We start from the raw sequence: 27,587 nt of genomic DNA on the forward strand, positions 1-27,587 counted from the left end.
CGTGGGCTATTACCAGAGGTTTGTCCCCAACTTTGCACTGAAAGCAGTCCCACTGATGGACCCCCTGAAGGGTACAAAGTCAGCCATGGCTAAATGGTCACCGGAGACAAAGGGGGCGTTTCAGGAACCAAAGCTAGACCTCTCTTTGCAACTAATATTGGTAGTGCCAGACTTTACAAAATAATTCATTGTCCAGATGGATGCATTAGATGTCGAGCTGAGCGCTGTCATGTCACAGGAATTAAACAGGGAGAAGCACTCCATTATCTATCTGAGTAGTAAGTTGTCCCTTTGTGACAGAAATTAGTTTATTGTGGAAAAAGAGGGCTTGGCCATTAAATCTGCACTGGAGACTTTAACATATTACCTGCTGAGCCAGAAGTTTAAGCTAGTGTTTGACCATGCCTCACTGAGATGGATGTGGGTAGAAAAAGGGGAATAATGCCCGGGTGACCAGGTGGTTCTGGCTCTGCAGGTTTTTTCTCAGGTGGAGCATAAACCCGTGAAACAACACAGGAATATGGATGCCTTGTTAAATCTACATTATTTTCTGGCATAATATGCCCAGCCCCCTGGCTATGGGCACAGTATGGGGATATGTAAAGTTGCAGCTGGACAGGTCCTGAATGTGAGGTATGTGTCACTGAAGTGGCCAGCCACGGTAATGTAGGACCCGGAGAAGCAGGATAAAGCATCGGTAGTGCTGAGAGGGTTTTTCTAATGAGCCTGGATTTTGGGTCCAGGTTTGAGGAATGGCCAGAAGAGCTAGGTGGGACATGGACATTCCCATACTTTCTGTCCCAGGCCCGGGAAATACCTATTTAAGGCTGTGCAGTTTCCTCATTCAGTGCCTTTGTGTGGGAGGTGGACAGATTTTTACTTAGTTTTGTTTCATACACACCAAAAAGGGATGCTAGACTGCACTAATAATATAATGTCAACTTTATTAAAGAACAGGTAAAACCGAATACATAAAAAATGAGACACCACAGAGAACAGACACAACTGGAAGGGATGGCTGGAAAATAAGTGGCTAACATAGAACAACTACCTCCCAGTACGATATCAAAGCAGATAGTAATAGCACTCAACCAGTTCCAAAATATAACTACCGATATGGTGACTGAAAAAGTGCAACAGTGCAATCAATCAGACAATAAATTAATAAATATTCACAAATGTGAGGTAGTACCAAGTGGTATACTATATATTATATATTATAAGAAGTATGTAAAAAGCATCAGTCAGCATATCGGAAAGTATATCATACATCCATTAGTACATACCAGGAGGAACTTATTTACCTAATAGATGCCACCAGCCAGGGACCCGACCACACCCAACGCGCGTTTCGCTAGGAAAGCTTCGTCCAGGGGTGGTTAGTTTTGTTTCAGCCAGAGACAGAAGTGTGGACTGTAGTTTATACCAGTGAGCCCGCACTGCAAACTGTACTACTGCATGGACTGTTTTGTTTCTTCCCAACTTTTATGCCAGACAAGAGGCTGTTTTCTGTTCAGTTGCTGGAATAAACCGTAATGAACCTTCCTGTTTACCATAAGGCCTTTGTGTACGTGTAATGCTGCCACAGATCGAGGATCTCTACAAAGTTCAGCTTAACTTTGGTATGGTTTTTTAGTTATAAATCAGTACAGAGAAATTCAGTAGGAGACTGATAAAAGCGTTACAAGCTCTTGGTCATAAGCTCAATGACAATGCAGAGAAACAAGTCAAATGGTCTAAATTTTCCGTTGAAACCTAATTGCAAAAATTCTTATAGTTCAAAATATGTGCATAAAATGAGAACAAAATGTCCCTAAAAGTCTTCATATTCTTTAACATCTTTCAGTACCAATCGTGTGGTCAGATTGTAGCAAATCTTATGTATACACTGCAGAAATTTTCACAAAAAAGATAATCAGCATGTCAATTTCTTACTGCTGATTCTCAGCACAGATTTTACTTTTTTCAATGTAAAAAGAGGAAAACCATCACAAATTTGCAGCAAAATCTGCATGCTACATACAGTATGTGGATTTTACCTCAGTCTGACACAGATTTGAAGTGACATTTTCTGCTACATTTGCCGTAGGAAAATAATTAATTCTATATTCACCGTACAAGTTGAAAATTAGATGACGTGTATGTTATCTCTTATGACTAGGGGTTACTGAACTCAAGTTTTACTGTTCATCTGCTAGACGATCTGATTCCCGAGGAAAGAGAAGAGTACCAAATTCTTCTACACAATGTCATAACTCAAGGTAAAAATGGGATAACTTATAGAACAGACCACCCAGACTTATAGATTGGAAAACCACTAATAACGTATTTTCACTGGAGAATCCCTTTAGTGAGTCCAGTTAGAGATGTACTTAGAAAATGCTCATTTTAATATACACGCCATAAAACTTTCGATATTTATTATAGAGTTTCTGGATTTTAGGTCCAATGGATCTATTGAATAATATATGCATGTTGTATTGTGAAATCTGGCGACAGATCCCCTTTTTAAAGTACCAATCCTGGGAAGTTTTTTCTTTTATTTTACCATTTGTTAGTGCTCGGTTACGTACAGTATGTTCAGTGCATGCATTAGAATACTCAAGTCTCTTTTTGCTGCTCTGGTCCTCTACTGTCCTCTCCTGGACCAGCTGGCTGGTAGTATTTCTAGTATTAGAAATACTACTAGCAGATAGTATTTCTGCTTGGAGTGGAAGTCACTTTTTCAATGTAAGTCTATGAGACACAGAACAAGACTCTCAAAGACTTACATTAAGAAAGGAAGTAGCGCTGCAAACGGCAGAAGATGGAGACTGGTAAGTATTTTAATGTACATAATGTACATACATACCGATAGCTAACAAATGTCGAAATACAAAAAAGCTGTTTAGTGGGAATTTAAATAGCTATAAACCTGTTTTATATAGTTCATGCGATCTCTCTTAGGTTCATTACAATTTGAAGTTTCTTACACACATGGTGTCATGAGCCGTAATATTTAACAATGAGAATATACAGTAGAATTCAGCTTCAAGAATTTTAGAGTTACATTTTTACTGTCCATAATGTTATAAGGGTTTTATTGACTTAGGTACTTGTAAGAGAACAATAGATGTCTTCAGCAATTTATGTTCTTGGATTGTTTACATATTTTAACAGGGATTTCAGGGCCTGGTGCAGCCATTCTTGATGAACAAGGATATGAAGCAGTTCTCACTGTAGAAGCCAGTGATGAGCCACATGGACTGTTGAGTTTTGCTCCTTCTTCAAGGACCATGATAACTCAGGAAGCTAATAAAACTGTTCAACTCTTTATCAACCGAGAATATGGATCCTTAGGTTAGTGACAAAAATACTTCTAGTATTAAGAAACACATAAAAAGACAGATAGATAGATAGATAGATAGATAGACAGACAGACAGACAGACAGACAGACTGATAGATAGATAGATAGATAGATAGATAGATGATAGATAGATAGACAGACAGACAGATAGATAGATAGATAGATAGATAGATAGATAGATAGATAGATAGGTAGACTGTGAAGTATTTGATCTGCTATATGTTCCCCGGTCACTGTCAGTTCACCCAGTAAGCTCACTAAGCTCACCAATTTGCAATGACAAGCACACAGTGTAGAGTTTAGTGTCCAGTGTAAAATTTGGTGGAGGCTGAATATTAGTATTGGGCTGTTTATCATATACAGGTGTGTCACACAAAATTAGAATATCATCAAAAAGTTAATTTATTTCAGTTCTTCAATACAAAAAGTAAAACTGATATATTATATAGAGTCATTACAAACAGAGTGATCTATGTTGTGAATTCCGTTCTCAGGCTCCCTCCTGTGGTCGCAAGTGGTATTGTGTGAGTTCTGTTCTTGGGCTCCCTCTGGTGGCTCTTAGCGATACGGCTGGTTGGTAGCTGGGCCCAGCTGCCTCGTAATCTGCTGGTCTGGCCTCCTATTTAATTCCACCTGGACCTTTACTGGTTGCCTGCTGTCGTTGTACTCAGTACTGGTTCTGATTTCTCTTGGACTTCACTTGTGACCTGTCTTCTCCTGGAGAAGCGAAGTCTTACTAGTTCATGTTTCATCATATACTGAGAAATATTTTCAAAAGAATAATGAGCAGTTTAGTCCAGCTTGCTTATATGTGATTTTCTCGCTTGCTGGAAGCTCTGGGGCGCAGAGTTGCTCCCCTCATATCGTAGTCGGTGTGGGGGTTCTTGCATTCTCTGCGTGGATGGTTTTTTATAGTATTTTATACTGACCGCACAGATTCCTTGCTATCTTCTTACTATTTAGTGTTAGCGGGCCTCATTTGCTAAATCCTGTTTTCATTTCTACGTTTGTGTTTTCCCCTTATCTCACCGTTATTATTTGTGGGGGGCTTTCTAAACTTTGGGGTAATTTCTCTGAGGCAAGTGAGGCTTTGCTTTCTTTCTAGGGGTAGCTAGTTTCTCAGGCTGTGAAGAGACGTCTAGGATTTTAGGAACGTTCCACGGCTGCCTATAGTGTGTGTCGATAGGATCAGGTTGCGGTCAGTAAAGTTTCCCACATTCCCAGAGCTCGTCCTAATATTTCGGTTTACCCATCAGGTCAGTTTTGTGATCCTAACCACCAGGATCATAACAGTACAGCAGGCCAAGAAAGAGTTAATGTATCGCAAAAGAGGGATAAGAGAAATCTTGAGTTCATTTTTTTTTTTTCCTCTGCAGTGTGTCTAGCCTCTCTCCTCCCCTTAATCTCTGTGTGGTTCAGAATTCAGCTGCAGACATGGACATTCAGAGTCTGTCCTCTAGTGTGGATCATCTCACTGCAAGGGTGCAAGGCATTCAGGATTATGTAATTCACAGTCCTATGTCAGAGACTAAAATACCAATTCCTGAGTTGTTCTCTGGTGATAGATCAAGGTTTTTGAACTTTAAAAATAATTGCAAATTATTCCTTTCTCTGAGACCTCGTTCCTCTGGTGATCCTGTTCAGCAAGTTAAAATTATTATTTCTTTGTTGCGTGGTGACCCTCAAGATTGGGCATTCTCCCTGGCGCCAGGAGATCCTGCATTGCTAAATGTGGATGCGTTTTTTCTGGCGCTTGGATTGCTTTATGAGGAACCTAATCTGGTAGACCAAGCAGAAAAGGTTTTGCTGGCTCTTTCTCAGGGTCAGAATGAAGCTGAGGTTTACTGTCAAAAGTTTAGGAAATGGTCTGTGCTCACTCAATAGAATGAGTGTGCCCTGGCAGCGATTTTTAGAAAGGGTCTTTCTGAAGCCCTTAAGGATGTTATGGTGGGGTTCCCCACGCCTGCGGGTCTGAATTAGTCCATGTCTTTGGCCATTCAGATTGATCGGCATTTGCGGGAGCGCAAACCTGTGCACCATCTGGCGGTATTTTCTGAGCAGAAGCCTGAGTCTATGCAGTGTGACAGGATTCTGACCAGAATTGAATGGCAAAATCACAGACGTCAGAATGGGTTGTGCTTTTACTGTGGTGATTCTGCTCATGTTATATCAGATTGTTCTAAGCGCACAAAAAGGTTCACTAAATCAGTCACCATTAGAACTGTACAGCCTAAATTCATTTTGTCTGTTACTTTGATTTGCTCTTTGTCATCCTACTCAGTTATGGCCCTTGTGGATTCAGGCGCTGCCCTGAATTTGATGGATTTGTCATTTGCCAGGCGCTGTGGTTTTATCTTGGAGCCTTTGTGCAGCGCCCCAGAGTCCTGGTCGTTGCAGTACTGTTGCTCCGCCGCTATGGGGGGCTATGGTACGTCTGATGGCACTGAAGGAGTTCACCTGACCAGGTATCACAGACACCAATACATTTCACAGTCTAGCCTTCACGGGGAGCTAAGGGTGCTATGTATTAGGCCACTCCTCACAGTCTGGTAAAACTGGGGGTTGGATAGGAAGTTAGACAGAAAGCTGACTGGGTTGGAACCAGGCAACATCCTGTGGCAGAGGGTGTTGCAGGGGGAAGATTCAGAGGGGTCCCTGTCAGGGGTGGGATCCTGACAGAGGCCTAGCGAACAGAGAGAACGTTACGGGACCGCGCCTGCACGTCATTGCGGCGGTGCCCTAAGAAAGGACAAGAAGCGAGGTTTATTGTGCTGAGTGAGAAACGAGATCAACGCAACAAGGAGAATACCAGTAGGAGTCGTGCTGTAAGACGAGGCAACATCCTACTGAGGCGCGCAACCGGTGGCCGGAACGCCGAGGAAGTATAGAGCTCCAGGCCTAACTTCAAACCTACGGCAGGACAGTCAGTTATAGGCAGGCTGTCTCACCCAATTCACCTAAGAAGACATAGGGGGCAACAACAGGAGAGGGGCGACGCTAGGGTCCTGGAAGAGCTCCGAGCCTACCCGTCATACGGGTGCGTCCTAGCCATATCATCTGGGGGACGAAGAAGAACATCATTATCGAGTTGTGAGGGAACACGAGAAACAGACACAACAGTTGTGGGGACTATCCCGTAAGCACAGCAGGGGAGGACCACAACACACAAGCGCTAGAAGGTAGGCACAGATTTCCACCTGCAAAGGGAACTCTGGAGGTGCCATCGGACCGGCCGGACTTGCGTAGCCCGGTTAACCTTATTTCGGACTGAGGATCCTGAAGCCTTCAGTAAAGAGGTAAAGAGACTGCAACCTGGTGTCCTCGTTATTTACTGCGACCTGCACTGCACCACAACCTCACCACCATCTACACCTTTCATTGTACGCCCCTCGGCAGGGTCACGGACCGGGTCTAGCCACCGTGACAACCTCAGAGCAGAGACTCAGAGACCCGGTACCGGGTACCCCTCGACCCTGCGGTGGTGGGGGCGCAGCAAAACTTGGCGTCACGAACAGGATGTACTTAAGCCTGAAGAATCAGGTCATGTGTGCCTTGGAACTGTGATTTATTATGCTTGGACTGTGCCTTATTGCAAAGACTGTGTATTGCCATTTACCGCCAAAATCTGCCATTACAGCGCCGTGAGGAGCGCAGGAGAAAGAAGAAGGGCATGGAAGTGGGCGTTACTGAGCTGAAGAGCGCGAGGGACAATGGCCGCCCAGTCTAAATATTTCTGTACCTTGAGGACGTGTCCGTCAGCAGCCGAGATCCGCCTCCTGATTCTCAATGGTGGGCGGAGGCAGAGAAAACGAAACCGCCCACGAAGAAGAGAGCGGGAAAAAGACCAGGAAGCGACCCACGTGGAGGACGCCATGACCAGTCGCTCAGATCAGGAATGCGGGGTCGAAGCCGAGGACTCCCCCAGCCACCCGGACGAGCACAGTGGTCAGCCCTCCGCGATTGGAACCGGCCTTCTGCAGATTGAAATGGAGGGCCTGCTCGAACAACTCCTCCAGCTGCGGATGGAGGCGCCGGTGGAGGACCTTCCAACGTCTGACCCTGCGTCGCTGCCGGAACTCCAGCCGACGTTCCCATCGACCATACCGCCAGCGGAGCCGACCACGGAGGAGGGGCCTACACTGACTGGTGAGTCCGCCGACCCTGTCCCGCTGGCTGAGGGTCTGTTGATAGGCCCCGTCGTGGCACCCCCTCGGCCTGGGACCCATAGACTCCAGCGCCTGTTACCATGGGAGGAGGCAACGGGTATGGAACACCTCCTGAAAGCCCCGATTCCACCAACTACCCCGCTGTGTGAGGTCCATGCGGAGCGCACAGTGTGCCGCTGGGTGAACCCAGGGTCCAACCTCATGGGGTTCCCCGGGGTGAAGACGCAGAAGGGGGAGATGGTGCAGGCCCTGAGCTGGGAGGAATACCAGACCCAGCTGGAACAGCAGTGGGAGAAGAGGGAAAAGGTGTACCAGGCCGGGCTAGAGGCCTACCACCAAAAGGACTTGGTGGTCAAGGACCGGGCCCGCAAGGACCCCACCGCTCACCAGGCCCCGCGCAGGCAGGGCACCGTCGTCGCCTTCAAGCTCCACGGAGGCTGGGGCTTTATAAAAGAGCCGGGCCTATACGCCGAAGTCTTCATCAACTGGCGGGATGTGGAGTCTCATCTCAGGGAAGGCTACCCAGACCGGGATCTCTACACAGGGGACGACGTCACTTACACCCGGCACTTTGGGGAGAAGGGGTGGTTCGCCCTGAATGTCCGTAAGAAGCGGAACCCCGTGACACCCCCAACTAAGGTGCCGGTGAAGCTGTCCCCCGTAGCGAAGGTGCCCCCTTGTGGTCAGCCCACAATCATCACCAAGACCACCGTGGTCACTCCAACGTGTACCATCGTCAAAACCACGACCTGCAGCATCGTCACCTCAACCACCGTTGTGGCCAAGGAGGCGCCTCCTCAGGTGGTCGGTGCCCCTGCTGCCCCAGAACTGAAGACAGTGGGTACGCAGACACCCAGATGGGACAACACTCCCCCTTACGCAGTACCAGGCGGCAGTCAATATCCAAAGGGGTTGCCTCCGCCGGTGCTGCCTCCTGAGTGGTTCAAGTAAATGTCCTAATCTTCTGAACATGTAAATAGTTATCTGTCCGCCTTTGTGTTCTTGCTGCTAATACCCGACTAGGGTTATTCTTAAAGGGATCCCTTAGTTTACCCGGGATCCCTATTTTTGCCTTTTTGCTTTTGTTTCCTGTTTTATCATTGTTGAAAAGAACTGCTGGATCATGAACACTGCATGATTACAAACTCATTGTAAATAGTTTGCACCTTCTTAAAGGTGTCCTCTACTGGTTTTACAAAAGAAAGGACTCTTTGCGAAGAAACTGTTCCTGGAACAGCACCGGAGTCCTTACTGCATACAGACTTGCAGCTTGAGAAGTTGCACTACCTCATAGAGACTTGGTTCCTTCTTAAAGGGAAGGTTCATCGATAGCACTTAAAGAATGATGATGCTTTAAAAGAAGAAATAGTAATAATGCTTTCCTGAATAAGATATGAATAGTTACTTGACTGACTGTAAGAAATGTTTGATGTGGTTGTTAGAAACTGAGGACAGGAAATGAACCCGTAGGGGTTAGATAGTGAGTCCTCCAGAGAACCATAAGAGATGGTTGATTGGTTTAGTAAATGAGAGAAGAATTACGTTCGCATGAGAAGGAAGGCAGTAGGCCTGGGCAGATAGACAGGCGGTCCTGCATGAGATAATAGTCCTCCTAGGAGTCATACAGAGATGGCTCCGCGGTCCTAAATTGTGAGATGGATGATAAGTTCTATACTGTGTATAGCAGCAGAAAGGCAGTAGGCCCGGGCAGAAAGGGGCGGTCCTGTAACAGAACGAGAGGCAGTAGGCCTGGGGCAGAGAGACAGGCGGTCCTGCAGATGTAAAGATGGAAAATGAAGAAAAAGTTGATAAGCCTTATAATGTTTTATAAGAAGGTCTTTAGTGGATTTAGCGTGTACGTCCTTAAAGGCAATGTTGAATTATTGTTCAAAAATTTGCACTTAGTAGAATACCCGGTTGGGTAAGAAAAGTTATTTATAGTAGGTATTTAAAGTATTTAACCATGTTTGTAACGTTCAAGTGTCCTCACCTCCCGTAAAGGGAAGCTCTGTTAAAAGTTATTGCATTTCAAAAATTGTATATCTTTTTGCTGACATGTATTGTTGTTTTCTTCCCAGTCCAGGAGTACTGGATTTAACCGGGGGGGGGGAGTGCAGCACCCCAGAGTCCTGGTCATCGCAGTACTGTTGCTCCGCCGCTATGGGGGGCTATGGTACGTCTGATGGCACTGAAGGAGTTCACCTGACCAGGTATCACAGACACCAATACATTTCACAGTCTGGCCTCCAGGGGGAGCTAAGGGTGCTATGTATTAGGCCACTCCTCACAGTCTGGTAAAACTGGGGGTTAGATAGGAAGTTAGACAGAAAGCTGACTGGGTTGGAACCAGGCAACATCCTGTGGCAGAGGGTGTTGCAGGGGGAAGATTCAGAGGGGTCCCTGTCAGGGGTGGGATCCTGACAGAGGCCTAGCGAACAGAGAGAACGTTACGGGACCGCACCTGCACGTCATTGCGGCGGTGCCCTAAGAAAGGACAAGAAGCGAGGTTTATTGTGCTGAGTGAGAAACGAGATCAACGCAACAAGGAGAATACCAGTAGGAGTCGTGCTGTAAGACGAGGCAACATCCTACTGAGGCGCGCAACCGGTGGCCGGAACGCCGAGGAAGTATAGAGCTCCAGGCCTAATTTCAAACCTACGGCAGGACAGTCAGTTATAGGCGGGCTGTCTCACCCAATTCACCTAAGAAGACATAGGGGGCAACAACAGGAGAGGGGCGACACTAGGGTCGCAGAAGAGCTCCGAGCCTACCCGTCATACGGGTGCGTCCTAGCCATATCATCTGGGGACGAAGAAGAACATCATTATCGAGTTGTGAGGGAACACGAGAAACAGACACAACAGTTGTGGGGACTATCCCGTAAGCACAGCAGGGGAGGACCACAACACACAAGCGCTAGAAGGTAGGCACAGATTTCCACCTGCAAAGGGAACTCTGGAGGTGCCATCGGACCGGCCGGACTTGCGTAGCCCGGTTAACCTTATTTCGGACTGAGGATCCTGAAGCCTTCAGTAAAGAGGTAAAGAGACTGCAACCTGGTGTCCTCGTTATTTACTGCGACCTGCACTGCACCACAACCTCACCTGTTGTGAACTCTGTTTTCAGGCTCCCTCTAGTGGTCACTGGTGGTATGGTGTGACTTTTGCTTTGGGCTCCCCCTGGTGGCTTTGTTTGTTATCCTGCTGGTCTCTGGCTATCAGCTGGTACGTTATCCTCTGGGAGGTTCCTATATAGCTCTGTTTTACTTCCACTTGTTGCCGGCTGTCGATGTAATCAGTGCTACTCAGATTCCTTCTGACTACCTTGCTCCCAGTCCATCCAGGACAAGCTAAGTTTTGTTTGCTCATTTTTGATCAGCAGTGTTTATCATGTTTTCTTGTCCAGCTTGCTAAAATGTGATTCCCTCACTTGCTGGTTGCTCTAGTGGACTGAGTTTCTCCCCACACACCGTTAGTCGGTGCGTGGGTTCTTGAAATCTCAGGATGGATATTTTGTAAGGGTTTTTTATTGATCGCATAGACCCCTGCTCTATTTTCTGCTTTCTAGTATTAGTGGGCCTCTTTTGCTGAATCTGATTTCATCCCTATGTATGTGCCTTCCTCTTACTTCACCGTTAATATTTGTTGGGGGCTTCTATATCTTTGGGGATTATTTCTCTGGAGGCAAGCGAGGTCTTTTTTTCTCTTTAGGGGTAGCTAGTTCCTCAGGCTGGCTCGAGACGTCTAGGAATTTTTTAGGCACGTTCACCGGCTACCTCTAGTTGTGTTGGATAGGTTCAGATTTGCGATCAGTCCAGTTACCATCTCCCTAGAACTAGTCCTAAGTTTATTCACTTGCTGGTCTATTTGTGATCCTCAGCCACTAAGGATCATAACAGTACAGCCGGCCTACAAAGTGTTAATTGCATGGCAGAAGCAGGAGAAAAGAAGCCTTGAGAATTTTTTTTTTTTTTTTTTGTTGCCGTGTGTCTAGCTGCTGTGGCTAGCTTCTCTCCTCCTCTTAATATTGGTGTGGCTCTGAGTTCAGCTGCTGACATGGATGTCCAGAGCTTGGCTTCCAGTCTGGATCATCTTGCTGCTAGGGTTCAAAGTATTCAGGATTTTGTTGTTCACAGTCCTATGTCTGAGCCTAGAATACCTATTCCGGAGTTGTTTTCTGGAGATAGATCTAGGTTCCTGAATTTTAAGAACAATTGTAAGTTGTTTCTTTCTTTGAAACCTCGTTCCTCTGGTGATGCCATTCAGCAAGTTAAGATTATCATTTCTTTTTTGCGTGGTGACCCTCAAGATTGGGCCTTCGCATTGGCGCCAGGGGATCCTGCATTACTTAGTGTAGATGCGTTTTTTCTGGCCCTTGGTTTGCTCTATGAGGAACCTAATCTTGAGAACCAGGCTGAAAAAGCATTATTGGCCCTCTCGCAGGGGCAAGATGAAGCAGAGGTGTACTGCCAGAAATTTCGGAAATGGTCGGTGCTTACTCAGTGGAATGAGTGTGCCCTGGCTGCAAATTTCAGAGAAGGTCTTTCTGAAGCCATTAAGAATGTCATGGTGGGGTTCCCTACGCCTGCAGGTCTGAATGAGTCAATGACTCTGGCCATTCAGATTGATCGGCATTTGCGGGAGCGCAAACCTGTGCACCATTTGGCGGTGTCTTCTGAACAGACACCTGAATCTATGCAATGTGACAGAATTCTGACCAGAAGTGAACGGCAAAATTGTAGACGGCAAAATGGGTTGTGCTTTTACTGTGGTGACTCAGCTCATGTTATCTCAGCATGCTCTATGCGCAAAAAAAAGGTTGATAAATCTGTCACCATTGGTACTTTACAGCCTAAGTTCATTTTGTCTGTTACCCTGATTTGTTCCCTGTCATCTTACCCGGTTAATGCTTTTGTAGATTCAGGTGCTGCCCTGAGTCTGATGGATTGGTCATTTGCCAGGCGCTGTGGTTTTGATTTGGAGCCTTTAAAATTCCCTATTCCACTAAGGGGAATTGATTCTACACCATTGGCTACGAATAGACCTCAGTACTGGACACAAGTGACCATGTGCATGACTCCTGTTCATCAGGAGGGGATTCGCTTTCTTGTATTGCATAATTTGCATGATGTTGTCGTGTTGGGTCTACCATGGTTGCAGACTCATAATCCAGTCCTGGATTGGAAAGCTATGTCTGTGTCAAGTTGGGGTTGTCAGGGAATTCATGGTGATGCTCCTGTGGTGTCAATTGCTTCGTCCACCCCTTCTGAAGTCCCTACGTTTTTGTCAGACTACCAGGATGTATTTGAGGAGCCCAAACAAAATTCTCTACCTCCTCATAGGGACTGTGATTGTGCTATAGATTTGATTCCTGGTAGTAAGTTTCCTAAGGGACGACTTTTCAATTTATCTGTGCCGGAGCATTCTGCCATGCAGAGTTATATAAAGGAGTCTTTGGAGAAGGGACATATTCCCCCGTCCTCATCCCCTCTTGGTGCAGGATTATTTTTTGTGGCTAAGAAGGATGGTTCCCTGAGACCTTGTGTTGATTATTGCCTTTTGAATAAAATCACAGTCAAATTTCAGTATCCTTTGCCATTGTTAACTGATTTGTTTGCTCGCATTAGGGGGTATAGTTGGTTCACCAAGATAGATCTTCGTGGTGCGTATAACCTTGTGCGTATAAAACAGGGTGATGAATGGAAAACTGCATTTAATACGCCTGAAGGCCATTTTGAGTACTTGGTGATGCCTTTTGGACTTTCTAATGCTCCTTCAGTCTTTCAGTCCTTTATGCATGACATCTTCCGTGAATATCTGGATAAGTTTATGATTGTGTATCTGGATGATATTCTGTTTTTTTCGGATGATTGGGAGTCTCATGTTAAGCAGGTCAGGATGGTCTTTCAGGTCCTGCGTGACAATGCTTTATTTGTGAAGGGCTCAAAATGTCTTTTTGGAGTCCAGAAGATTTCTTTTTTGGGTTTCAATTTTTCTCCTTCTACTATTGAGATGGACCCAGTCAAGGTTCAGGCTATTCATGACTGGACGCAGCCTACATCTGTTAAGAGTCTTCAGAAGTTCTTGGGTTTTGCTAATTTTTACCGTCGCTTCATAGCTAATTTTTCTGGTGTTGTTAACTCTTTGACGGATTTGACCAAGAAAGGTTCTGATGTGACTAATTGGTCCTCTGCGGCTGTGGAGGCCTTTCAGGAGCTGAAGCGTCGGTTTTCTTCGGCTCCGGTCTTATGTCAGCCAGATGTCTCACTTCCCTTCCAGGTGGAGGTTGATGCTTCCGAGATTGGAGCGGGGGCTGTTTTGTCGCAGAGAAGTTCCGATGGCTCTGTGATGAAGCCATGTGCTTTCTTTTCAAGAAAATTTTCGCCTGCCGAGCGGAATTATGATGTCGGTAATCGGGAGCTGTTGGCTATGAAGTGGGCATTTGAGGAGTGGCGTCATTGGCTTGAGGGGGCCAAACATCGTGTGGTGGTCTTGACGGATCACAAGAATTTGACTTATCTCGAGTCTGCCAAACGGTTAAATCCTAGACAGGCCCGATGGTCGCTGTTTTTCTCCCGTTTTGATTTCGTGGTTTCTTACCTTCCGGGTTCGAAAAACGTGAAGGCTGATGCCCTTTCTAGGAGTTTTGTGCCTGACTCTCCGGGAGTTTCTGAACCGGCTGGTATCCTCAAAGAGGGGGTGATTTTGTCTGCCATCTCCCTTGATTTGCGACGGGTGCAGCAAGAATTTCAGGCCAATAGACCGGACCGTTGTCCACCGGAGAGACTGTTTGTCCCGGACAGATGGACCAGTAGAGTTATTTCCGAGGTTCATTCTTCGGTGTTGGCAGGTCATCCTGGGATTTTTGGTACCAGGGATTTGGTGGCTAGGTCCTTTTGGTGGCCGTCCTTGTCGCGGGATGTGCGTTCCTTTGTGCAGTCCTGTGGGATTTGTGCTCGAGCCAAGCCTTGCTGTTCTCATGCCAGTGGATTGCTTTTGCCTGTCCCGAAGAGGCCCTGGACGCATATTTCCATGGATTTTATTTCGGATCTTCCAGTCTCTCAAAGGATGTCTGTCATCTGGGTGGTTTGTGATCGTTTTTCTAAAATGGTCCATTTGGTGCCCTTGCCTAAGTTGCCTTCCTCCTACGATTTGGTTCCGCTGTTTTTTCAGAATGTGGTTCGTTTGCATGGTATTCCGGAGAACATTGTGTCTGACAGAGGATCCCAGTTTGTGTCCAGATTTTGGCGGTCCTTTTGTGCCAAGATGGGCATTGATTTATCTTTTTCGTCGGCCTTCCATCCTCAGACGAATGGCCAAACCGAACGAACTAATCAGACCTTGGAAACCTATCTGAGATGTTTTGTGTCTGCTGATCAGGATGATTGGGTGACTTTTTTGCCATTGGCTGAGTTCACCCTCAACAATCGGGCTAGTTCCGCTACTTTGGTTTAGCCTTTTTTTTTGTAATTCTGGTTTTCATCCTCGTTTTTCCTCAGGTCAGGTTGAGCCTTCTGACTGTCCTGGGGTGGATTCTGTGGTGGATAGGTTGCAGCAGATTTGGAACCACGTAGTGGACAATTTGACGTTGGCACAAGAGAAGGCTCAGCGCTTTGCTAACCGCCGTCGCTGTGTGGGTCCCCGACTTCGTGTGGGGGACTGGTATGGTTGTCTTCTCGTTATGTCCCTACGAAGGTCTCCTCTCCTAAATTCAAGCCTCGTTTCATCGGTCCTTATAAGATTTTAGAAATCCTCAACCCTGTGTCATTTTGTTTGGACCTCCCAGCATCGTTTGCCATTCATAATGTGTTCCATAGGTCATTGTTGCGGAGGTATGTGGTGCCTGTGGTTCCTTCTGTGGATCCTCCTGCTCCGGTGTTGGTCAAGGGAGAATTGGAGTATGTGGTGGAGAAGATCTTGGATTCTCGTATTTCGAGACGGAGGCTTCAATACTTGGTTAAATGGAAGGGCTATGGTCAGGAGGATAATTCCTGGGTTGTCGCTTCTGATGTCCATGTGGCCGATTTGGTGCGTGCCTTTCATTTGGCTCATCCTGATCGGCCTGTGAGCTCTGGTGAGGGTTCGGTGACCCCTCCTCAAGGGGGGGTACTGCTGTGAATTCCGTTCTCAGGCTCCCTCCTGTGGTCGCAAGTGGTATTGTGTGAGTTCTGTTCTTGGGCTCCCTCTGGTGGCTCTTAGCGATACGGCTGGTTGGTAGCTGGGCCCAGCTGCCTCGTAATCTGCTGGTCTGGCCTCCTATTTAATTCCACCTGGACCTTTACTGGTTGCCTGCTGTCGTTGTACTCAGTACTGGTTCTGATTTCTCTTGGACTTCACTTGTGACCTGTCTTCTCCTGGAGAAGCTAAGTCTTACTAGTTCATGTTTGCTCATTATTCTTTTGAAAATATTTCTCAGTATATGATGAGTTTAGTCCAGCTTGCTTATATGTGATTTTCTCGCTTGCTAGAGGCTCTGGGGCGCAGAGTTGCTCCCCTCATATCGTAGTCGGTGTGGGGGTTCTTGCATTCTCTGCGTGGATGGTTTTTGATAGTATTTTATACTGACCGCACAGATTCCTTGTTATCTTCTTACTATTTAGTGTTAGCGGGCCTCATTTGCTAAATCCTGTTTTCATTTCTACGTTTGTGTTTTCCCCTTATCTCACCGTTATTATTTGTGGGGGGCTTTCTAAACTTTGGGGTAATTTCTCTGAGGCAAGTGAGGCTTTGCTTTCTCTCTAGGGGTAGCTAGTTTCTCAAGCTGTGAAGAGATGTCTAGGATTTTAGGAATGTTCCACGGCTGCCTATAGTGTGTGTCGATAGGATCAGGTTGCGGTCAGTAAAGTTTCCCACATTCCCAGAGCTCGTCCTAATATTTCGGTTTACCCATCAGGTCAGTTTTGTGATCCTAACCACCAGGATCATAACAGATCTATTTCAAATGTTTATTTCTGTTAATATTGATGACTATGGCTTACAGCCAGTGAAAACGTCATCTCAGTAAATTATAATAATTAACAAAAATACCTGCAAAGGTTTCCTAAGCATTTAAAAAGGTCCCTTAGTCTGTTTCAGTAGGCTCCACAATCATGGGGAAGACTGCTGACTTGACAGATGGCCAGAAGGCAGTCATTGACACATCCCACAAGGAGGGTAAGCCACAAAAGGTCATTGCTAAAAAAGTTGGCTGTTCACAAGACTGCTGTATCCAAGAATATTAATGGAAAGCTGAGTGGAAGGAAAAAGTGTTGTAGAAAAAGGTGCACAAGCAACTGGGATAACTGCAGCCTTGAAAGAAATGTTAAGAAAAGGCCATTCAAAAATTAGGGGGAGATTCACAAGGAGTGGACTGCTACTGGAGTCATTAGTTCAAGAGCTGCCACACACAGACGTATCCAGGACATGGGCTACAAGTGTCGCATTCCTTGTGTCAAGCCACTATTGACCAATAGACAATGCCAGAACCGTCTTACCTGGGCCAAGGAGAAAAAGGACTGGACTGTTGCTCAGTAGTCCAAGGTGTTGTTTTCAGATGAAAGTAAATGTTGCATTTCATTTGTAAATCAAGGTCACAGAGTTTGGAAGAAGAGTGGAGAGGCATAGAATCCCAGCTGCTGCAGGTCTAGTGTGAAGTTTCCACAATCAGTGATGGTTTGGTGAGCCATGTCATCTGCTGGTGTAGGTCCACTGTGTTTTATCAAGACCAAAGTAAGCGCAGCCGTCTACCAGGAAATTTTAGAGCACTTCATGCTCCCCTCTGCCGACAAACTTTATGGAGATGGAAATATCATTCTCCAGCAGGACTTGGCACCTGTCCACACTGCCAAAAGTACCAATACCTGGTTTAAAAACAACAATATCACTGTGCTTGATTGGTCAGCAAACTCGCCTGACCTTAACCCCATAGAGCATCTATGTGGTATTGTCAAGAGGTAGATGAGAGACACCAGACCCAACAATGCAGACTAGCTGAAGGCTGCTATCAAAGCAACCTGGGCTTCCGTAACACCTCAGCAGTACCTCAGGCTGATCGCCTCCATGCCAAGCCACATTGATGCAGTAATTGATGCAAAAGGAGCCCCGACCAAGTATTGAGTGCATTTACTGAACATACATTTCATTATGCCAACATTTCGAATTTTAAAATAATTTTTCAAGCTGGTGTTATAAAATATTCTAATTTACTGAGATAATGATTTTTGTGTTTTCATTGGCTGTAAGCCATAATCATCAACATTAACAGAAATAAACACTTGAAATAGATCACTCTGTTTGTAATGGCTCTATCCTTTGCTAGTTGAAGAGAATGGGGCATCAGACTGCGCTGCTCGCCTGTCAGGATAATGTACCAGAGAAGTCCAAGTAGATGTAATAGAAAATAGACTTTATTTCTACGTGTTTCGTGGTGATCACACCACTTCCTCAGGTCCTGAGGAAGTGGTGTGATCACCACAAAACGCGTAGAAATAAAGTCTATTTTCTATTACATCTACTTGGACTTCTCTGGTACATTATCCTGACAGGCGAGCAGCGCAGTCTGATGCCCCATTCTCTTCAACTAGCAAAGGATCATCACACCGGGGCTTGCAGCAGCCGCCAATGCTAAGTGCAGTGGTTGTGTCTTACACAACCATAATAGGTGAGTGAATTCATACTATCTCTCACGAATATTCCCTTTTTTCTCGGATAAGACCCTATTTGCGCTCTATATTCCTTCTAGCTACCCTGTAATGGCTCTATATAATATATGAGTTTCACTTTTTGTATTGAAGAACTGAAATAAATTAACTTTTCATGATATTCTAATTTTGTGAAAAGCAGCTGTAGATACATTCTAGACATGTGTAAGATTCAATTTCTTATGCAAAAATTTGGGCAAAGCCCTTTCCCATTCCAGCATGACTTTGCCCCTTTGTATAAAGTGAGGTTGATTTGATGAGTTTGGTGTGGAGGAGCTCAATAGTTCTGCACAGACTCGTTACCATAACCCAATAACACCATTGACATGAACTTAAACTGACTACAAGCCAACCCTTCTGTTCAACATCAGTATCTGACTTCACAAATGCTGTTTTGGCTATAAAAGAACAGAGTTCCAGACATAGTACAAATTTTGTGAAAAGCCATTTCAGAAGGGAGACAGTTATTGCTGCAAACGTGGTCTAAACTTTTAATTAATTGCCTTTAAAATGAGATAACCAAAAATAATTTCATATAAGTGCAATTTGTGGTGTACACATTTTTGGGTGATATTGTGAAGATAAAAAAGTAGATAGATAATAGATAGATAGATAGATAGATAGATAGATAGATAGATAGATAGATAGATAGGTAGAACAAAGCAGTACAAGTTCAATATAGCAATTTGGTGCATGCCCACCAGTTGTGACCCAAAATAATACTTAGGACATTGAAAAAACATACAATGTGGTCAAGCTCAGTTTTTGCATCTGAGCTTTCTGGAGCGCTGACCACATGTTATGTTTTTCTAGATAGATGGATAATATTCATTTCCAGAGCTATAAAATGTCATGACCATGTTTTTATAGTGTAAAATATCTGTGATTTATGTGTGCATTTATTAGGAGATATTAATATCACTTACACCACATCTGTGGCACATCTGCTGAATGACACCAGTATGAGCCCAGCAGCACCAGGCCTTGACTATATTGGCACAACTGGATCTTTGATCATTTTAGATGGGGAAACAACTGGTACCATTAATGTGACTCTTTTAGAGGTAAATTTTCTGTTCACATTTGCTATTTATATATTATTACTTTTGATTTTCACTGTATAACTAACATCTTTAATTTAATTTATAAATCTGACCTGTTATAGGCAAATTGATGAAAAATGTTCTAGATTGTATTTTTTTCCCTTCAGGACGATATACCGGAGCTCCAGGAATACATCTCAGTCACTCTAGTGTCTGTGGAACTGACTGTGAAGTTAGCGACCTCTTCTCCTCCGCGTTTAGGTATTGCTTTAGATCACTTTATATTAGAGATTTCATTGTTTAGACCTGTGTATAACTTGTGTGTGATGAAAATAAAACACATTCCTTTCCAAGTATTACTGGTTTGGTGGAAACCCCTCTGGAACACCCCTGAATGAATCAATTAATTTACTTCTCCTTTTTCATTCTCAGCAAGCAGTATTAACTCAGGAAGCTTTTAAAACTTTACTATCATTGTGTAATATGTAAGATGTTAAGATTCAGCTCTGCTAGCCGGTCCAAGCAGTTGTCATGCAATTTGCGTTCTTACGGTCATGAGCCCTCTAGCTTCTCATCAACATGTCTCAATAGAACTTGGAGAGAAGCGGATGAGACACTAGTCAGTACTGACCGTAAGTGTGCGAGTTGTCACAGAGCCATATCCTAACAGAGTGTCCTGGAGTGGGAAAAAACAGCAAATTAAAGAGCAAATATATTTCCCCAAAACTAAGTACTATACAGTGCTCAGCATAATGCTCAGCATAATGAAGCCTAACTTCATCTGGTAGCGTCCTTTATCCAGAATTTATAAGAACAGGGATTTTCTGATGCTGCATTACCCCATTGCAGAGGTTTGTCAGCTAATAAAATATATTTCACAGGTGGTTAAATATAATAAAAGAAATAATGCTCCCCTGCACCCATCCCCCAAAGGTTCTGTTCTGGCCATTATCCAGTCTCTGTTGACCTGTGCTTCCTGCTTCCATCTTTGTCACACATGGCTGGAAATGTCCGCACAGCCAATCGCAGCAGTGATTATCTGAGATATCAGAAATTGTAGTATCCTTGCCCTCTTAGTTATAAGGTCTCAGCTTTGGCATGTATGATTGTTTGGTCCCCCCAATACCCTCTTAGCACAATATCACTTACATATATGTGATTGCCAGAGGACTCAGGAGCTGAGCTTTCTCCACACCAGGCAGATACCAGCTATATTACACTGTCAGCATATGTCTCTAGCAGCGGAGGTTGGAGCTAAGCTCCCACCAGGGTGTTAACTATTTAAAAGCCGCCGTCAGTCTCTGACAGCATCGTTTAAGGGTACCCAGCTTAGATGTAACTCAATCGCTGGGCTCTGGTGGATTACCATTGCAGCCGGGGGCCTGCTGAAGACCTCCTTTGCTGCCATCTTGGTCCTCCTTTGAAGCTTGGCTGTATGCTGAACTTCAAAAGAGGCAGTGATTTTCACTGTATATTGCAATATTATGGTCTTACAGATTCTAGCATCCCATTTGATTTATATTATAACCTCTACATCTAGCAACAACCGGGATCTAGTGGATCGCAGTGGTTATAATTGTAAGCAACTAACTTTATAACTGTGATCCAGTATACATTCCTAAGAGGATGTTTGAAAATTGTTTAAATAATCTTAAATTAATATGGAAATAAAAGTTACATTTGAATTACACTTTCCATTTTTTTCTTTATCATCTACCTTTAAAAAACTATGTGCCCTCCCAGAAGCCATCTTATATACCACGCTGAGTGGTGTTTGCACTTTACCCCAAAGGTTTGACTGACTGATTTCAACAGGAAGTTTTTTTAAAAGAATTTTGTTTATTTCACAATATTTGTGTCCTTTATTTTAGAACAAGGGCTATGAGCACTTTATTCTGTCTCTCAATAACTTGTAATTTACCTCATTTCCTATTTTCTGTAAACGTTAATGGTTATTTCTTGTTTTCTTCTGTGCATGCTCATAGAATTTATATCTTACAGGATAAAAGGTACTGTAACTTACTAGCTGTCTAACAGTCTCTTCTGCCTATCTCCAGTAAATACATACAAAGAGATTATGAGTCCAGGCTTATACAGTAATTTAATGAAGTCATTCAGATATTATTTGCAGTGATTGCCACCAAATTTGGCTGCAGGATTTTAATAATCTAAATATGTCTCTGGAGCGCCCCCACTGCCGCAGGGCCGAGGGGTACCCGGTACCGGGCCTCTGAGTCTCTGTTCTGGGGTTGTCACGGTGGCTAGACCCGGTCCGTGACCCTGCTGAGGGGCGTCCAGTGAAAGGTGGTGGTAAATGGTGGTGATATTGCGGTGCAGTGTAGGTCGCAGTAAATAACGAGGACACCAGGTTGCAGTCTCTTTACCTCTTTACTGAAGATCTCTGGGTCCTCAATCCGGAATACAGTTAACCAGGCGGCGCAAGTCCGGCCGGTCTAATGGCACCTCCAGAGTTCTCTTTGCAGGTGGAAATCTGTGCCTTCCTGCTAGCGCTATGTGTTGTGGTCCTTCCCTGCTGTGCTTACGGAAAGTCCCCACAACTGTTGTGTCTGTTTCTTAAGTTCCCTCACAACTCGATTAGATGATGTTCTGCTAATCTTCCGTCCCTCCCTGATGTTACAGTTAGGACGGCACCCATATGACGGGTAGGCTCGGAGCTCTTCCGGGACCCTAGAGTCGCCCCTCTCCACAGGTTGCCCCCTATGTCTTCGTAGGTGATTTAGGTGAGACAGCCCGCCTATGACTGACTGTCCTGCCCTTGGTTTGAAGTATTGCTTGAAGCTAGATTTATAAATACTTCCTCGGCGTTCCGGCCACCGGTTGTGCGCCTCAGTAGGATGTTGCCTCAGTCTCACAGCACGACTCCTACTGGTATTCTCCTTGTTGCTTTGATCTCGTTTATCACTCAGCACAATCTATCTCGCTTCTAATCCTTCCTTGGGCACCGCCGCTATGCTGAGCAGGCACGGTCCCGTGACGTTCTCTCAAGTTGCCAGGCCTCTGTCAGGATCCCACCCCTGACAGGGGCCCTACCGAATCTTCCCCCACAACACCCTCTGCCACAAGGTGTTGCCTGGTTCCAACCCAGTCAGCTTTCTCATCTAACTTCCTGCCTGACCCCCAGTTTTACCAGTATGTGTGGAGTGGCCTAGTGAATAGAACCCTTAGCTCCCCCTGGAGGCCCGACTGTGAAATGTATTGGTGTCTGTGATACCTGGTCAGATGAACTCCTTCAGTGCCATCAGACGTACCATAGCTCCCCTTAGTGGTGGAGCCACAGTACTGCAACGACCAGGACTCTGGGGCGCTGCACTCCCCCCCGGTTAAAACCAGTACTCCTGGACTGGGAAGAAAACAACAATACAGGTTAGCAAAAAGACATACAATTTTGAAAATGCAATAACAATAAGTAAGCTTGAACAGAGCTTCCCTTTATGGGAGGTGAGGACACTTGAACGTTACAAACATGGTTAAACATTATAAATTACAGGCTATAAATAACTCCTGTTACCCAACCGGGTATTCTACTCAGTGCAAACTTTTGAATAATAAGTTAACATTGTCTTTAAGGACGTACACTTCCTATCCACTAAAGACTTACTTATAAAAACATTATAATACCAATTAACTTGTCTCTTTTATTCTCCTACTTTAAGTCTGCAGGACCGCCTGTCCTAACCGCTCCAGGCCTACTGCCTCTCCTTTCTATACAGGACCACCCCTTTCAGCCCGGGCCTACTGCCTTTTCAACTACTATACACAGTATAGAACATAACATTTACTTTCAGTTTGAAATCACTGAGCCATCCCTTCATGGCTCCTAAGAGGACTCGCTGACTAACCCCGCACGGGTTCACTTTTCTGTCCTCAGTCTTCTAGCAACATTATCAACATCTCTTTACAATAAACTAATTTTCTACATATAACTTTTACATGTAAGCATCATCATCACTTTCTTTTGTCAAGACATTATTGCTATCTATCTGTCTTAAAGCAATACCATTCTTTAAATGCAACAAGTGAACATCCCCTTTAAGAGAGGACCAAGTCTTTATGAGGTAGCACATCTTCTCAAGCTACCAGTCCGTACTCAGCAAAGGCTCCGGTGCGGTATCTTCGCAAAGAGTCCTTCTTTAAGTAAAACCAGTAGGGAGCACCTTTAAGAAGGTGCAAACTATTTACAAGCAGTTTGTATCATGCACTGTTCATGATTGCGGCAGTTCTTGATAACGAAGAAGAAAACAGAAAATAACCAAAAAGCAGTAGGGATCCCGGGTCAACAAAGGGATCCCTTTAAGAGTTAACCCTAGACGGGTTTAGCAGCAAAGTCAGGAAACAAACAGTTAACTATTTACATTTGATGCAGTATTCTTTCTTACTCAGGAGGCAGCCCCCACCGAGGTTTTACCTGGCAAGTGGCTTTCTGCGGACCGGATAAGCTGGACTCCAAGTTTACTCCCGCGGCCAGGTGTACCCCGTGGGTTCGGGTCTTCTGCACGACCAGGTCGTGCGCTGCGATGAGGGTCTGCGTGGGCCGATGGATGATGCTGGCAGCGGCGGCGGCAGCAGCAGCGGCTTCAGCGGCAAGCTCCTCCCCCTCGGTTCGGGATACCTCCAGAACGGCGGTGCAGCGCTGCATATCCCGGGCCCACCAGCTGTTCCCCTTTAGGTGCCGGCGGTATGTGACCACATCCCCTGGCTTCAGGAAGGACTTGGCGCCATCTCCAGACAAGCAGGGTTCCACTTCCTCCAGAGTGATGCGGACTCTTAAGGCTGTCCCAATCTCCTGCACGAAGCCTTTTCCTGTCTGGGGCAGGTAAACAATCACAACGCCCCACTTCGGCAGGGAGCCCTCCGGCAGTTCGCGTCGCGCCTCCCGCTCCACTTCTCGCTGGAACTCCGCGATCAGACGGTTCCGATATTCCCCCCAGGGGAAGGGCCCGAGGTCATGCCCCCCCGGTGCATTGGTGCCAGACGGCGGGGACATTGGGGCGCCACTGGTCGCAGCAGTGGCCGGGTCGTGTGCAGAGGTGAGGTGGCCTCCCCGGTGGTCGCGGCATTGGGTACCTTCACTCGCGGTAGCTCCTCCGGCGCCGCTCCCCCCTCCTGCGGAAGGCGTACGAACTGGGGACCATTCAGGCACGGGATGCCCCATCGGCAGCTCCCAAGGATCCAAATCTTCCAGCGGTGGGCATATCGGAGTAGTTCTCCGGCGACGGGGGTCGGTGCGGGGCCATCCTTTTCCACAGGCCTTCACTGGTCTCCAGTTCCACCTCATCTGAGTCATAGTTTCGTTTCTTCGGTTTCTGCCCGGCATAGAAAATCAGAAGGCGGGTCTCGACTGCTGACGGACACGTCCTCAGGACACAGAAATATTTAGACTGGGCGGCCATTGTCCTTCGCGCTCTTCAGCTTGTTTACGCCCACTCCACGCCCTTCTTCTTCTCCTGCGCTTCTCCTTAGCGCTGCAATGGCAGCGGTTTTGGCGGTAATCCTTGTAGTAATGACAACACACAGTCCTCTCAATAAAGCACAGTCCAAGCACAATAAATCACAGTTCCAAGGCACACATGACCCGATTCTTCAGGCTTAAGTAGATCCTGTTCGTGACGCCAAAATGGAGCGCCCCCACTGCTGCAGGGCCGAGGGGTACCCGGTACCGGGCCTCTGAGTCTCTGTTCTGGGGTTGTCACGGTGGCTAGACCCGGTCCGTGACCCTGCTGAGGGGCGTCCAGTGAAAGGTGGTGGTAAATGGTGGTGATATTGCGGTGCAGTGTAGGTCGCAGTAAATAACGAGGACACCAGGTTGCAGTCTCTTTACCTCTTTACTGAAGATTTCTGGGTCCTCAATCCGGAATACGGTTAACCAGGCGGCGCAAGTCCGGCCGGTCCGATGGCACCTCCAGAGTTCTCTTTGCAGGTGGAAATCTGTGCCTTCCTGCTAGCACTATGTGTTGTGGTCCTTCCCTGCTGTGCTTACAGAAAGTCCCCACAACTGTTGTGTCTGTTTCTTAAGTTCCCTCACAACTCGATTAGATGATGTTCTGCTAATCTTCCGTCCCTCCCTGATGTTACGGTTAGGACGGCACCCGTATGACGGGTAGGCTCGGAGCTCTTCCGGGACCCTAGAGTCGCCCCTCTCCACAGGTTGCCCCCTATGTCTTCGTAGGTGATTTAGGTGAGACAGCCCGCCTATGACTGACTGTCCTGCCGTTGGTTTGAAGTATTGCTTGAAGCTAGATTTACAAATACTTCCTCGGCGTTCCGGCCGCCGGTTGTGCGCCTCAGTAGGATGTTGCCTCGGTCTCACAGCACGACTCCTACTGGTATTCTCCTTGTTGCTTTGATCTTGTTTCTCACTCAGCACAATCTATCTCGCTTCTAATCCTTCCTTGGGCACCGCTGCTATGCTGAGCAGGCACGGTCCCGTGACGTTCTCTCAAGTTGCCAGGCCTCTGTCAGGATCCCACCCCTGACAGGGGCCCTACCGAATCTTCCCCCACAACACCCTCTGCCACAAGGTGTTGCCTGGTTCCAACCCAGTCAGCTTTCTCATCTAACTTCCTGCCTGACCCCCAGTTTTACCACTATGTGTGGAGTGGCCTAGTGAATAGAACCCTTAGCTCCCCCTGGAGGCCCGACTGTGAAATGTATTGGTGTCTGTGATACCTGGTCAGATGAACTCCTTCAGTGCCATCAGACGTACCATAGCTCCCCTTAGTGGCGGAGCCACAGTACTGCAACGACCAGGACTCTGGGGCGCTGCATCTCTACTGTATGTTTGGTGTAAGTAGATAGAGAATTTATATCGTCCTTAGAGCCAAATAAAGTAGCAGAAATACATTGAAATGGAACTGTACTTTCTTCAAACTTTGCATAAAACAATGGTACAATAGTACAAGTGCATATCTTAAACTTTGGAACATATCTTTGAGAATTGTGCTTCTTTCTCCTTCCCCTCTCCCTGGCTCCTGAACTCATCATTCACTCTAAAAAATCAGCTCAACAACCTCTTGCTAAAGACAAGATGGACTTCCAGCCCACTGAAGTGTCAGGTTATACCTTCTATTATACTCAATTGTGAGGGGCACAGGAGAAAGAGTTGTTAGCAGAATGAGAAAACAGACAGAGGGAGACACTTGTAGTATCTGAGCTTTCTAACGAGTCTTTTACCTCATTCCAGAGCAAGATTTACATCTATATTGCTCAGTACTTCCAGCCTCTATTCTCACTGATGGTTCTGTCTGTGTGCTAACTAAGGAATCCTTCCCATTGTGTTGTGCTGTGTAAGGAAGACATAATTGCAAGTAGTCTCCTTCGACTACCTAAGAGATAATTGCCAAAAAAACAGACAGAGCCTGCAAAGGCAAAAACTGGAGAAAATGCAGGATGCAAGTAATATAATGGCCAGAAATAGTGTTAGTTCTAATGTACATACAGGACAACTTATTCTGAAAAGTTAAACTTTAAATACACTGGTCCACGTATAGCTCATATGCTGAGATTGTGTACATGTTTTTAAAATGTGAGTCTGAGTTTTATTAATATTTGACTGCCATTATGCCAATAGCCAATTTCTCTCTTATTGGATACTTATGGGATCCAGGCTATATCCAAACAAAAGGGTTTCTTTACGCATCAGTGACATGGAACGAACATTGTAATTATCACTGATCTTCCCATTCTTCAAAGATCCTACTCTTACCACAATGAGAGACTGGGAAACATTGTCGCTGGTGATCACAGGGTTTCCTTCATATATTAAACTGAACAGTGCTAGCTAAACCTAAAAGTTGTGATACTATTTCAAATGAAAACAGACTATAAACAGAGAAAAACACTACAATGCCCTTAGTAATATAGAATACATCCTAGGAAGCTTTTTTTGACATCTTGACAATAAAAAAAATAAAATTGTTCTTGTGACCTTCACAATATACAACACAGCAAAGGAATAAAAACAAACACTAGTAAGACATCACCACAATACAAAAATATTCTACCGTGACACCATCACATTAAAACACGTTATAAATGAGGACACAAATTACTGTGACAGCAACCGCAATAGAACATGACTTAGGATAAAAGACAAACACTGTTGGGACATCAGTCAGTGCAAAAAGGGCAGACTATGAATGAAGAGAAACATAATTATGTCCTCGCAATAGAATACGACTTAGAAATCATGACAAACATTATGTAACATGATCAGAATAGATGACACAGTCTATCATGAGGTTGTTATAATAGAAAACATCTTAGAAATGAAGACACGGGCTTCTGTGCCATCATAACAAATGACCGCAGCTTAGGAATAAAGACAAATACTATT

The 27,587-nt window shown here is 45.5% G+C and overlaps 1 protein-coding gene across 1 annotated transcript in view; it reads left to right on the top strand.

The window, feature by feature from the left end:
- Positions 1–27,587, top strand: part of ADGRV1 (adhesion G protein-coupled receptor V1) — a 742,217-nt gene that overhangs the window by 234,995 nt on the left and 479,635 nt on the right. The window contains exons 37-40 of the mRNA XM_077289021.1: positions 2,162–2,261; positions 3,160–3,339; positions 19,098–19,255; positions 19,402–19,495. Coding sequence (XP_077145136.1) covers positions 2,162–2,261; positions 3,160–3,339; positions 19,098–19,255; positions 19,402–19,495 — 532 coding nt within the window. The remainder of the gene's footprint in view (positions 1–2,161; positions 2,262–3,159; positions 3,340–19,097; positions 19,256–19,401; positions 19,496–27,587) is intronic.

The sequence above is a fragment of the Ranitomeya variabilis genome, chromosome 1 (assembly GCF_051348905.1).
Source record: "Ranitomeya variabilis isolate aRanVar5 chromosome 1, aRanVar5.hap1, whole genome shotgun sequence".
Classification (NCBI taxonomy): domain Eukaryota; kingdom Metazoa; phylum Chordata; class Amphibia; order Anura; family Dendrobatidae; genus Ranitomeya; species Ranitomeya variabilis.